At 31.9% G+C, this 13,951-nt stretch overlaps 1 protein-coding gene across 1 annotated transcript; it reads right to left on the reverse strand.

The window, feature by feature from the left end:
• Positions 1-3,187: 3,187 nt before the first annotated feature.
• On the reverse strand, positions 3,188-13,899 carry LOC148628315 (DNA-(apurinic or apyrimidinic site) endonuclease 2-like). Its single transcript, XM_088586042.1, has 6 exons — positions 13,736-13,899; positions 10,169-10,252; positions 8,656-8,839; positions 7,304-7,450; positions 7,004-7,073; positions 3,188-4,284 (listed from the first exon to the last, which is right to left on the reverse strand). The coding sequence occupies exons 1-6, from the start codon at positions 13,848-13,850 to the stop codon at positions 3,229-3,231; spliced, it is 1,656 nt and encodes a 551-aa protein (XP_088442168.1). The 5' UTR covers positions 13,851-13,899; the 3' UTR covers positions 3,188-3,228.
• Positions 13,900-13,951: the final 52 nt, after the last annotated feature.

The raw sequence follows: 13,951 nt of genomic DNA on the forward strand, positions 1-13,951 counted from the left end.
TTATTGTTTTGTTTAATTTTTCTTTTATTGTATAGAATTTTACATCTACATATAATCTTCTCCTGCAAAGCAGTCTTATCAATACATGTATATTTTAGTCTATTACTATTATTTTGTACTAAAATTTAATAAATGAAATTAGATATAATAAATGATTACATATTCATATTATTAAATTCATTGTGGACTTGACTAAAAAGCAATAAAAGAAATCTAAATAAAAAAATTATTACTTTAAACACTTTACATGTTTGCCTCATCCTTTTACAAATTCTAATCTTAAAATTTGCATTCATTTATAAAAAATAGTCTTAAAGTATGCTACTTTCAGTTGACTAGATTTACATTAGAATTTTCAGAGTTGTCTTCCCTTTTTAGCAATTATCTTATAAGTGTGAGAACAAATTGACATTTATTTGTTTTTAATATTCTATATAAATCAGACTACCTTAGGAAGAACATATTTCTTAAAAAATCTTTACAGGATAAGCTGTATCTAAAATTTTCATGTTAAAAGTACATTTTTGTTGATTTTCTTTGTATTAAAAAAAAAATCATCATTTATTGATTATATAAAAATATAAGGAATCCCAAAGGCTCATATTTGATGTGCTCTAACATTAACTTTACTACTACAAGTAAAATCAATGGAAATCTGAACAACAAAAACAATGATAGTACATCAAGTGGTGACATCAAACCAATTAAGCTGATGATATAACATAAACCAAATAAAAGAAAGACAAAAAAATAAACAGGGAAAGACACCTAATATTACTTTAAACAATTGAAGAAAAAAACAAACTAAAGGCTCTAAAGAGACTGAATACCTTACCTGGCTCCATAAGAAAATGTTCTAATTCTTGTAAAAGTGGCCATGTTTTTTCTTGAATAAAATTCCTAACATCATATCTAAGAACAATCATATTAACTTTCATTGAATTTTGTCCAGTAGTTTCTTATGTGAAAATTAATAAAAGTAATAACAATAAAAAAGCAAAAAAAAAAACGTAAAGGGTGAAACTCCAACAAAGCTAAACACATTTGTATGAAAATTTAACCACACAAAGATCTCATTATGCTGAACACTTTTACCTGGTCAGAATTTAAAAAAAATATGCCAAATTCTGCTGTCTGACCCTAATGCTCCATCTTTAGTAACAGAAAACATGTTTTTTTTCATAAATCTCAACATTATACCCCCTGCAAGAAGTTTTTTTTTGCGGGGGGTGGGGGGAATATAGGTTTCAACCTGTCTCTCTGTCTCCATCTGTCCACAACTATTTTCTAAGCAGCTTGCAGCATTGATATGTGGGATGTAATAAAGCCACTTGGAGATGTGCATACTGTCAGGAATTTTAAGTTTGGGTAAATAGTGTAAAAATGATGGCTGATGGTGTTTTTCAGTAATATTTAGTCTGATGGGTTGTACACAACTCCTTAATGACATAAAGGATTGTAACTTAGTGGCATGTTAAATTACCATATTGGGATGTGAATGTTGTCAGGAATTTATGTTTGGGCAAAAATTGTAGAAATGAGGGCTGTTGGACTAGAGCATTTTTCAGCAAATCTTAGGCCTGATGTGTTGTCTGCAACTCCTCCTTAACCACTTGCAGGATTGTAATGAAACTCAATGGAGTGTTAGATTACCATAGATATGTGTGCATGTTGTCAGGAAATTATGTTTAAAGTAAATTTGCGGTCCTATTCTGTTATTGTGTTGTCAACAAAAAGATAGTACTGAATCCTTTTCAGAATTGGGTGTTTTAGAATGGCAGCAAATTTGTGTGTCAAAGAGCTTAGTCTATCCCTATAAATGAATCCTGTGTACACATTGGTCCCCAAATGTACATAGTCCAACAGGCTGGGGGGTATTAGTCAAGTTAGGCGCAATGTCTAGTTTGTGCAGGACACCCGAACGAACATTTATACCAACATTCACTGAATTTGGTGCAGTAGTTTTAGAGAAGAAAATTTTTGAAATTAGTAGCATTAAAAAATGTTAAAAGATCAAATTAACTCCAAACATGGCCTAACAGACTGACATGAAAATTTGCCCATAGATAGATCTTGGTATGCTTAACACATTAAAATAAATTTGGCCATGCCTAACAGTTTAGGAGATATATGCCAAAAACTGTGGTCTGACCCCTATTATCTATTTTAAGTAACTACAGCAACATTTTTCAAAGAATCACAAATCCCCAGACACAGATTGTTAAGGATATTCTGAGGAACATTCATTTCTAGTATTGCTACAATCCATATCAATACAGTAGTTTTAGGGCAGAAGACTTAAAAAGTTGGAAATGTAAAACTCATAAAAAATTCTTTTGGGACCCCTGTTTCAAACATCCCTCAACTGATATTTCTGAAAATTTCAGAATAGATCTATCTCACCATGCTGAACAATTTTGCTTACACCAGATCTAAGCTAAACCCAACTGTTTTTGAGCTATTTGCAATATTCTGCATCTTGACCCCATGTTCTAGTTTTAGTAATGGTGGCAATGTTTTTCCCAGATCAAAATTCCAAACACATAGTTATTAAAATACCCTAAGGAACATTCTAGCAATCTGTCCAGTAGTTTCAGAGATAAAGGATGACAATGGACATATATTGATGGCAGTAGCTAGCATGGCATTTGGGCAAGGTGAGCCAAAAAACTGCAGGAAAAATCAGGTGCACACGACTACTGGTACCACACAAGGAAAGCCTGCATGGAAGTGTTGGGAGATACCGTTAGGTAAATATAATAACATCCATTTCAATTCATTTTCTTTCAAGTTAAGTAAGTTTGCGCAAAATTTGAAACATCTGTATTTTAAAAATCAGCCAGGTGATGCTTGGGAGAGAACCTAATATTACAGAGGACTGAAACACTCTGGATATCTTTCTTCATGCTTACCATCATACAACTGTCTATGCATAAATGCTATACATCTGTTTATGTATAAATGCTTCACTACATTTAATCAAAATATTAACCAAATTTCAACTTATAAGTTTTACGAACTTAGACCAGGTCAATTTTGTGTTAAACAGTGCACCTAAATGTAACTGTATAGTGCACCCTATGTTTGCTATATTTTGGTAAAACCTCAACTAACTTTCAGTTTTTTCTAATTCTAAGATAAGAATACAACTAATATATATTCCAAATGTATTCGATGAATAAGATAGTTCACATTTTACAAAGATTTTATTCAATTATCTTAAGCACTTCAATTTTTAGCTTTACCATCACTTTTCATTTTGTCAACCCACAGAAAGAAATCACATCGAGAATTAGGGTTACTACTATGTCCTTCTGGTCTATTACAAACAAAGAATTGTTTCCCTTTGTTTGGTCCATCTTTTTTCACAGTTCTCAAAACACATTGTTCATTATGGCCTTTACATAATGGCGCTGTTGGAGGACCTTTAAGCAGCTGCTTCCATGCTAGAGCAGATGATTTTCCTTTGCCACTATCTGGTTGAATTTCCTGATCAGATTTTACAGTTTGACATTCAGAGACATGAGTTGTCTCCCCATTAGCAAAACTCCTCTTCATTTTTAAAGCACTGTCTTTAGAGTTGCTCTTGGATTCTGAATTGCTTCCCTTAGGAATTGAAAAGAAGTTCTTTAAACTTGCTTGTTTGGAAATGCCAGACTGTTCTTGCTTTTTCCTTTTAGCAGACGGTAGTGTGCCAGAATTTGAGTTTTCTCGTTTAAATCCTGCTTTAGGAAAAGCTGAAATGACCTTTTTATTTTCTTCCTGTGAACTTGAGAATCCATCATCACCATCTGAAACAACTGGGATTTTATTGGAATTAAGTGGTTCAGGGTTACTATCACTACGTTTCACAAAGAAAGAAGACAACTTTTGTTGTGTGCCTAAAAACTCTGGCATGAATTTAGAACATAAGGATGGGCATTTAGAAGCCGGGATAAAATTACCACCAAAACTTGCTTTACATGGACAATGGTCTGAGCCTTCAATTTCTGCCATCACAATGCAGTCTTCAGCATCTTCCACTAATTCAAGACTTGTAAATATATAGTCCAATCGTCTACCATAATTAGTGGCTCTAGCTCCTGTCAAAGAGCACCAGTTTGTGTAAGCTTCTGTTTTATCTGGGTAAAGGAATCGTAAAGTGTCTGAAAAGCAACCACCTTTAGCTGTGCTTGTGACTGCCTGAAAATTTTCAATGGTTCGAAAATCTTGAATATCTGGATCTTTATCCTTCTCCCACAGAAACTGATTCAACCAAATTCTACTTGGCTTCCTTATAAAGCACTGAAAGGTATAAGGAAATTTACAAAAGAAAATGCAAGAAAATCCTATAGGAATAAAATTGAGTGAATAAAGTAACAAGTTCATAACTATATATTTTAATTTCTACAGAATGCTGAATACAAGCTGTCCAGCACCTTTTGGCAAAGAAAGGGCTAATTTCAGGGCTAATTTAGGGCCAAAATTTTTAACATAAAAATTACTAACACTGAGAAAATTTTCTATCTTTCTTTCATGTCTTTGTTAAATTCCTGACAGAAGAACACCTGATTAGCTGTGATGAAGAAAACAAAGTATTTACAATAAGGATGCACTCGCTTAATTTCAAAACAAGCAGTCATTGAAACAAAAACTGCAAGAATAATTTTTGAGACTCCTAAGACTGCAGTGGAGTAGCATGAAAATTTAGGAATTCACATGAGAAAAGAGTGATTTTTAAGGACTTGGATTAGAATTTCAAGTTTTTAAGAAATTTTAGCCAAACTAAAAAAAAAAAATAGGAATTTTTAGGAATTTTAGGGCCGTTGGACAGCCTGTTAATAGTTCAACATTTTTTAGCAATATTGTCCATTTTGTATCATCTAACCTGTTTTCCAGCCGTGCCCCACTAGGGAACTACTTTTATTGTACCCTGATATACTATAGTCTCACTTTACGTTAAAAAGATAATTTTCAAAGTTTCAGTGTGAATTCCTAGGACAAATGACATCTTAAAGTTGCATACCACTGCAAAGCTTGGAAAATAAGGCTTTCAAAATGCTAATGGTAAGACGATTGTAGAAATTCTTCACAAAATTTACTAGAATAAATAATTCTGAAAATCTGCATTTTTACCTTTTCTGCTAACAGGCAGCATGAAGGCATATTACTCACACATGTAAACAATATTCAAACACTTTTGTAGTAAATTACAAATATGATTTTAAAGTACACATTCTCAGCTTTATTTTGACAACTTTTAATCAGAAAACATACAAATAATGCACTTATAATACATAGGTCTACGTTCAGTGTGTTTTTGGTACTACATAGGGGGAAGGGGTGGCCAATTGACGTGGAATGTGACCTATAGCATAACGTTAATTGTAATTGATGTTATTGATTGATGATATTACTGTGTTGTTCCACATTAAATAAAAATGTTACATGTATAGGTGTCAAAAACTCTTGTTATTTGTTTATTTTTGTCTTGTTGTGTTTTTTTTTAATTATGATATAAAATTTGTTTTCAATTGATGGTTAGAATGTTGGATATTAACAACTTTGCGCTTTTTTTTTTCTGCGTAAACCAAAGTCATTTATATCTATGTACCAAGAGTTGAAAACAATCCTTTAATAAAAATTTTAAAAAATATTAAGAAAATAATACATTATTCCCTTAATGATGATAAAGTACAATATAAACAAGTGCATTTAAGTAGGCCAAAAAAAATAATATGTCTGTTTCCTGCTACCCTCCCTACCCATTTCTAAGTACCTACCCTAAACATTTTATAGCCATTTTGGTTCAAGCACCATTTAAGTCTAGATTATTTCCCCATTTACTCAATGTAAAATGTTTTTGAAAAATAAAATAATTTCCTTACCTACCTACCCTACTACAGGAAACAAGACTATTTTTTTGAACTAAAATATATTCAGTTATATTTAGTTAAGAACAATTTTAGTCTACCAGTAATACAGTGCTATTTCTTAAAAATAACCCACTGGAACAAGGCTCAGGTTGACAAATTGCAACAAAAGACCAAGTGTACAAATGCATTATTTTTTAGGAAGGTATCTATTTAAAGTTTTTACTTCTTTCCAATTATGTTGAACTACAGACATTTCAACCAGAATGAAACTTTGTGTAAAAAGTTGAAGTATAGGAGCTAACATAATTATTATAACATAATTATAAAAACGATATATCATATTGTACATTATGAAGTACTGTCCCATCTAAAATCATGCAAAGGGAGACAATAAGTGATTCACATATATATATATATATATATATATATATATATATATATATATATATATATATATATCTTTTGCACAAAAATAATTTGACTGGAAATCCCTAATAAGGCTGAATAGACAATATTTTTTACAATAAACATGTTAGCTAAAGTATTAGTACATATATATTAGCAGCTAAATTTATGTTTAATTCTACAAAGAAAATGTAAAGGAAAATTTCCCACCAAAATTTTTACCATTTTACACTATAACCAGTAAAAAAATATTTCATAATGTACAGCATTCCTAGGTTTAAACATTGCACTGCAGGGATTATTAGATGCTTACCTTACCGATGCAACTGGTCCATGTTCCCAGTTTTTAGTAGAATTTGAGTAGTTCATTTACTTTAGTTGCTTTGTATGTATTATTTTTATTATTTCATGTTTGGTCTTTGTCCCTGGATTACATTCTCTTGATTTTCACTGGAATCTTTGTTCCCTTGATTACTCTTTTACAAGGTCTATTACAGTGAGTAATGTAGTTAACTTAAAAAAAGCAGAGGACGCTTACCCCACCGGTGCACCTGGTCCATACTCCCAGTTTTTAGTGGAGTCTGAGTTGCTGTTTTAAAATTGAATATTAAATAACAGGTATGTGATGAATCACCTACTGCATGATCTTTAGACAGAGCTATACTTATAAAATAAACTTTCACAGTATTAGAGAACCAAAGAATCAAATTTTTTGGCCTAACTATGTTTCATATATAGACTACCTCATCATCAGGATCACAGTGGTCTATCTCTTTATGGGTGGTGTTAATGTCTCCAAGGACAATTACATGACTGAAATTTCAAGAAAAATTGTGTGTTAAAATTGGGAATTAATTCATACATATTAAGAAAAATACAAAGAAAGGAAAGTCATTAATTGCACACAAAATTACAAGTCATTACACAAAAACAGTACGTCTAATGGTTTTAGGAATTAAAAATAAATAAAAAAAATGGTCATAATTATGCAGATAAAAAAAGTTTTCATGTGGCATAAAAGTTTTGTTTCAAATCAAAATTACCTTCCACTGTTTAACAGTGCCTCTGCTCTCATCTGTAGAAGAGCATAGAATCTGAGTTGATATATCTGTCGATCTTCTCTTTCTGGATCAACACGGGGACAATAAACATTGATGATCGCTAAGTCTGACTCATTACCATTCTTTAATCTAAAAAGATAGAACTGTTGTATTAAAAGGGAGATTTATAAAAATCTACATATATTTTTCAGAGTCTACATGTATTCCCTATAAAAGGGAATTACTTTTATGGTTAAGAACTATATCATTCAAGACTTTGTTCATATCATTAACTTTTGACAAAGGTCACTAAAAATATACATGACAAAATTAAAAATAAAAGATTGTTGTGTATTGTCATTTAAACTTACAATTCTTGTTTGAATTAGAGTTATTGACAATATGGATTTCATTATATTGAAAATATACATTCCTCCAATAAATAAAATTGATTATCTACCAATATTTATTTCTTCACTTTTTTCTCTTTTAAAAAAAGATACAATAAAAGAATGAACGAATTAAGGCTTCCATTACCCCTGCCACCTTTCAAATTAATGATTTATCACTGGTGGTATGGTGCAAGTGTCCATAATGCATGCAATCATTTAGAAATGATTATGAAATAAAGATCTAAATACCATTTCAAAAACAAGACAATTCAAGATACAATGTATAATTATTTGCAGAGCGTAAATGTCAAGAGTGCATACATGTATATTGTATTTTTTTCTGTAGTACTTGTCATTAAATTTTAGAAATACATACAATAATTTTCACTACTATCTGATACTATCACACTAAACAGATACATATATATATATAACAAGACTGATACATATAACCAAATGTTCCCTGATTGTAAATTTAAAACTACTCCTGTAAAATTTATTGAATCAAAATTATAATGCGATATATCAAGAACATGCAAAGTCCAACTACACTTCACACTTCCAACTAAATCTGATAGCTGGTTTCAGAGAAACTGCTTCCACAATGTACCTGAACCAAATGGGTGGACAGTCATACTAAAGTGTCCCTCAGTTGCATTGTCACAGGGGACAACAGGTGTGGATCAAGAGTTTTTGGAATAGAAGGATTACGAAAACCAATCATCATTCCCTGAAGCTTACCCTACCGGTGCACCTGGTCCATGCTCCGAGTTTTTAGTGGAGTCCAAGTTGCTTATTTGCTTTTGTTACTTTGTATGTATGATTTTATTTACTTCATGTTCTTTGTAGTGTATGTCTGTTTTCCATGTCTGGTCTTTGTCCCTGGATTACATTCATTTGATTACCACTATAACCTTGGTTCCCTTGATTACTTTCATATAAACATTTTTGAAGATGTCATACTTGATCTTGTGCTGTGTAACAATTGCTCTTCCTTCGGCGTCCAAAGATTCCAACTCCTCATCTGCAAATTCTGTAACATTACCATAACAGCCAACACAATTTTCATTTTTTGTTGACAGAGAACTATGTAATCCTTCTTCAGCTTTGTATGGAGTGGCTGAATTCCTACAAAATGTGGCTACACCTGAAAATGCAAAAAGTTTTTAGATAAGGTCACTCTAAATTATCTGCTTATTCCTTGGTTCTACCAACTCCTAATTCAGATTCTAAAATAAATATATGCTGAAAAAACCTTGAATCTTAAAAACAATTTGATCAACCAAAGAGACATATATCACTGCAAGAATAATTGGCCTGCGGGGGTATAGGTCAAGGATCACAAGTAAAACCTGGTACATGTAAAGCTGATTTTGGCATGTGATGTTCATTATATCATACATTTGAACTATACCTCAAATGTGTTTTGTATAGGAGTGATATAGGTGTAGGGGTGTGATATAGGGTGTGCAATATGAGGTAAACAATACAGAGTTTAAACAATCACTTATATAAAAATGCAGATACCAAAAATGTATATTTCAAATTAAACATAAAACATTGTTTTCTATAATTTAAAAAAAAATACTCTGCATTATTGTCATCAAAATAAAAAAACATTCAGAAATTTGAAATGAAATGCATATAACTGGCCCTATTTTTCTTGAAAACATCTGCATAATGAAAGATATAAATTGATTAATGTTGTAGGTATCAGTCTTTCACAATAAACTATATTAATTTCCAGGGAGACTAATCCTTTTAAAATGTTCACAATACCAAATTTAGACTTACACATGTTCCAGACCAAACCAGTATCAGGGTCACATGCATATACTGGTATTTAGTTATCGTATTAGTTGGACTAAATAAAGAGAAAAGTGTAAAAAAATAATTCCTTAATCATTTAACAGAAACTCTGAATTGGTTTCAATTCAAGCTTTAATCTAAAAAAGAAACAAAGCAGTGCCTTGGTGGTCTCATTGAAGTGTGTGTGTGTGTGTGTTGGGGGGGGAGGGTCAATCCCACGCCCATTCACACTAAAGACTTAAAAATTTAAAATCACTGTTTCTCTCCCAAGCACCAGGCATAATGAACATAGAGTGATGACTAGATGGCACAGAGTCGGAATAATGTGACTTAGGACTGCTTTGTTGTTGCTTCAGCCAGCTAACACAAGAAAAATCCAGCTCAACATGTCAGACTAGTACATGCATGTAGCAGGGTCAGTTCAATAGGTAAAATGTTCTGAGTCATAAATGTGTGAATTACCAGAAAAGCGCACACCTTTAGCCAGCAGCCCAGAGCCCGAGGCTAGTGAAATGATGTATACATTTCTTGTTTCAGGCTAGTTGAATCCTATACAGTCCTCTATTATTTGGGTAAGTCACTGAGAAATTTGAAGGAAAGGACTGCCTGCCATTGGACATGTAACCACATCAATAAATTAATCAAAAAGGGACAACAACGTACAAACCTGAATATCCACTCCTTTTCCTTGAGAAACTAAAGTAAGAATTGTACCCATCAACAATGGCAGTTGGTTCATCTAATTGATCACCTGTAATAAAAAATCAACATAACTGAAGTTGATTGGAGTTTTTATTGGATAAGTTTATTCGGAGGAGAGATTCAAGCAATTTGATCACTCAAAATTTCAAGTTGAGGAAGGATTTCAGAAAAATCTCAATTTGAGATTCTTTATGTGACCAGGTCCCAGCTGTACCAGTCCCATTTTAATTTTCTAAATTACATATAGTTTGAAAGCCTCCTTCAGTGGTTGCAAAAAGGGTTTAGCAAGAAATGTTTTGGTCGACAGTGTGATCTATTGATATGCAATGAAAGATGCCTTCTTGAAAGAAGACATCCCTATATGCAATTACAATAATCTACATTATTCAATTTGTGCATAATTTATCCAATTATCCTTGGTACACGCATCAAACATACAGCTTCCATTATTTATAATTAAATTTTAAAAACAAAATTAAAGTTAATTAGAAGTTTTATAAAATTTGTTCTTCCACAATTGTTAATATATACATGGGTAATTGTATATACATGTACATGTATTCCTGTCAATTTATAAGTGCTAATATTTTATCCTTTTTGAATGTATTGGTCTAACTTTCTTATGAACAAAGCATAACATATCATACTGTTTCAAGAAAATTTTATAAACAAATTGTTAAAACATGTGAATGAAGTTGTAAGAATTACAACTTGAAATTTCATGCTTCCCTAGAAACACATGCTTTTAGTCCAAATATCCTCTGACCCTGCAACCATCCTCTCTTTATGTGGGTATTGAACCTGACTTATATTTGTATCAATATTTAAAAAAAAAAGAGAGAAGGCTGGCAGGATCAGAGGAAATTACGACTAACATGCATTCAATGCAAATCTAGAAGATATAAAGAAGTTTTTAGGCAATGCGATTCATGTGCGTATCCAAGGGAAGGTGTGCCGGGCCTATGGCCTATCTTGGCCATATAAATTTCTGATAACAAGCCTGAGCTAAAAAATTTAATGAACTTAAATATTAATTATTTGCAAGTTAACCAAATTTTGCAAGCCACACACATTTTTACCAGCCATGGCTGTTTGGCTGGTGGTCAGCTTTGAAGACTGTATACCATGTAAAATTTTGAAAAGTTCTACTTATTTAGTGAAATCTTGATAATTCACAAATTCTACCTCCAAAGATTGTTTTGCCTTGCTTCGCTCTGCCTAAAAGTCAATTTACACCCTGATACCCTCTAACCTGAAATCCTGGGTCCACACTTACAATTTTATATGCTGTATTGAATGTGACTATTAAGTGTTGTCATTAGTGTCTTATTTCTCCATTACTTTATTTGCACTGTATGGGAAATCTAAATGGTTATGCAAATGCAAAGTATTGAAAACTTACGGTAAAGTGAGAAAAAAAGACCTCTCAAATGCCTATGTATAACTTTTGTTCCTTGCAAACAAATCATATCTAATAAATCTAATGAATACAAAAAATCTTTTCGACTTCTTTTATCTGCTCTTAATTCACTTCGTCGTTTTTTTTTAAAAAAACATGAACTTTCTGATTTAATTTTTTTGTATTAGATCGGCAAAATTATTTTAACTTTTTTAATGTACATTCAAATAATTTTTACTTTAAATACATGTAAATTCTGTAGGCGGTTTCTACATATCTTCTGTGTTTTTTTGCATTTATCCCACTATCCTTTTTACAATGTTGCATGTCTCTATATAACCATATGCAAAACCTATAACTACATGTCTATGGTGGTACTCAACAAATAATTGTTATTAAACTAAATGGTCAAGCTCAGATGCTGAAAGAGTAATCAAGGGAACCAAGGTTCTAGTGAAAATCAAAAGAAAGCAATCTATGGACAAAGACCAAACATGGAAAACAGACATACACAACAAAGAACATTAAGTAACTAAAATAATACATACATGAACATGAGCAACTCGGACTCCACTAAAAACTGGGAGCATGGACTAGGTGCACCAGTAGGGTAAGCGTCCTCTGCTTTTCTAGAAACACCCACCGAGGTGCTTATTTAAAGTCAAATCCAGGGTAGACAAAAGGGGAAAGGAAAACTATGGCATGATGAACAAATCAGTTTTCATGGTGCAGAAGGATACATAGTAACGATCCATGAGTTCTTGATGGCGACCATAAAACTTCTGTAATTCATAGTTTTTAAGGCCTAGAATAAAACTGGAAGACCTTATACTTACAAAGTAACTTCTGACAAAAATTTTATATTCTGTATTAGATAAATATTTACAAATTCTTCAAACAAATCATTTGTACATACATCTAACTCATGTTAAAAGATCCTAAAATATTTTCCACTTTTCATGGACTTTTTTTCATGGACTAGTTTTTATGCAATTCATATATTTTATTGTTATTTTTATACAATGTTCATAATAAATTAAATATAGGATCACAGTCAATAGATAAAAATGATCAAGCTAGGACTATGGAATACTGTGCATAACTTAACATATCATCTTAATGATAAATGCCGTTTATAAAAAAAGTGCTTTAGTACAAGGAGAAAATCTATTTCTAAATTTTGGTATAACTGGGTCATGAATTTGTAAATGTGCAATTATCCAAATTTAGTGGACAATTAGGATCTAATTGGCGATTTTCATACCTAAATTCGCTGTTGGTGTTTTCAAATAGCATATGTAATTTTTATAAGCCATATACCATAATTGAGTTGATATCAGGCAACTCATTCTCAATCTTTTTGTCATGTAAGTTTAAGATGGACAGTAAAATATCAATTCTCAGAATTTGTTTAAAATATTGAAAGATGAAAATGTCTGCGCAATTCATTTAAATGAAAGTACAATGAATCATTAATACATCATTCACTGAGGCTAATGAAAAATTTGTTACCTATGACCTTAGAACCACTGATGGTCTGATTTCAGCAGGGCATGCAAGCTTTCAAGATGCAAGTGCATAAGATTTGGCAAAAATTTAAAAGATCAAAGACACAAAGCAAAATATCTAAGAAAAATACTGCCAAATCAGCTTCAAAATGTGCGCGCCTTGACAGGCCTGTTTCTGTTAGACAGGAAGTGATCTACTCAGACTACTGAGTACTGTTTGCATGGTGCAAATACAGACAAGTCAGTCTTAAAGTTTAGTACAAAATTATGCTAAATGACATGTGAATTGAAAAGCCCCATAAAATCCCTTTTATTCATAATTCCACCATCAAACAGATTAAACCTGCATCTTGACTATTCTTGTTAAGTCAAAATCCTCATACTCAGAGCTTTTGATTTTCAGGTTAAAAAAGAATAATTAATTCAATAATTGTGTGGGACATTACTCCTTAATGTAAGAGGTGGAAATTCCGTTCCTCCAGGGATGGCACCAGGTCATAAAATAGCTTGCCAAACAACCTCTAGCATTGTTGAAGTACATGGGGCATCTAAATGGTTGTTCAAGGTATGGAAAGTGTATTATTTTTAATTTAAAAAAAACACCAGTCTGACTGTAAATGCCTACGTGTAACTTTTGTTTCTTGCAAACAGATTATATCTGCATCTAATGAATCAAAAAGTTCTTTAAGATTTCTTTTAGCTGCTCTAATTCCATTGATATTCCATGTCAAAATCTTCATTGTAAAAGATGTTCTACTGGTATAAAGTGAAAGTAGAAAAGAAAAGTAGGATGTATCGAGAACTGTCATTAGTCAATATCTAGTTGTTATCACTAATAACT

The sequence above is a fragment of the Perna viridis genome, chromosome 1 (assembly GCF_037379345.1).
Source record: "Perna viridis isolate PV_CMFRI_1.1 ecotype Kerala chromosome 1, ASM3737934v1, whole genome shotgun sequence".
In the NCBI taxonomy this organism is placed as follows: domain Eukaryota; kingdom Metazoa; phylum Mollusca; class Bivalvia; order Mytilida; family Mytilidae; genus Perna; species Perna viridis.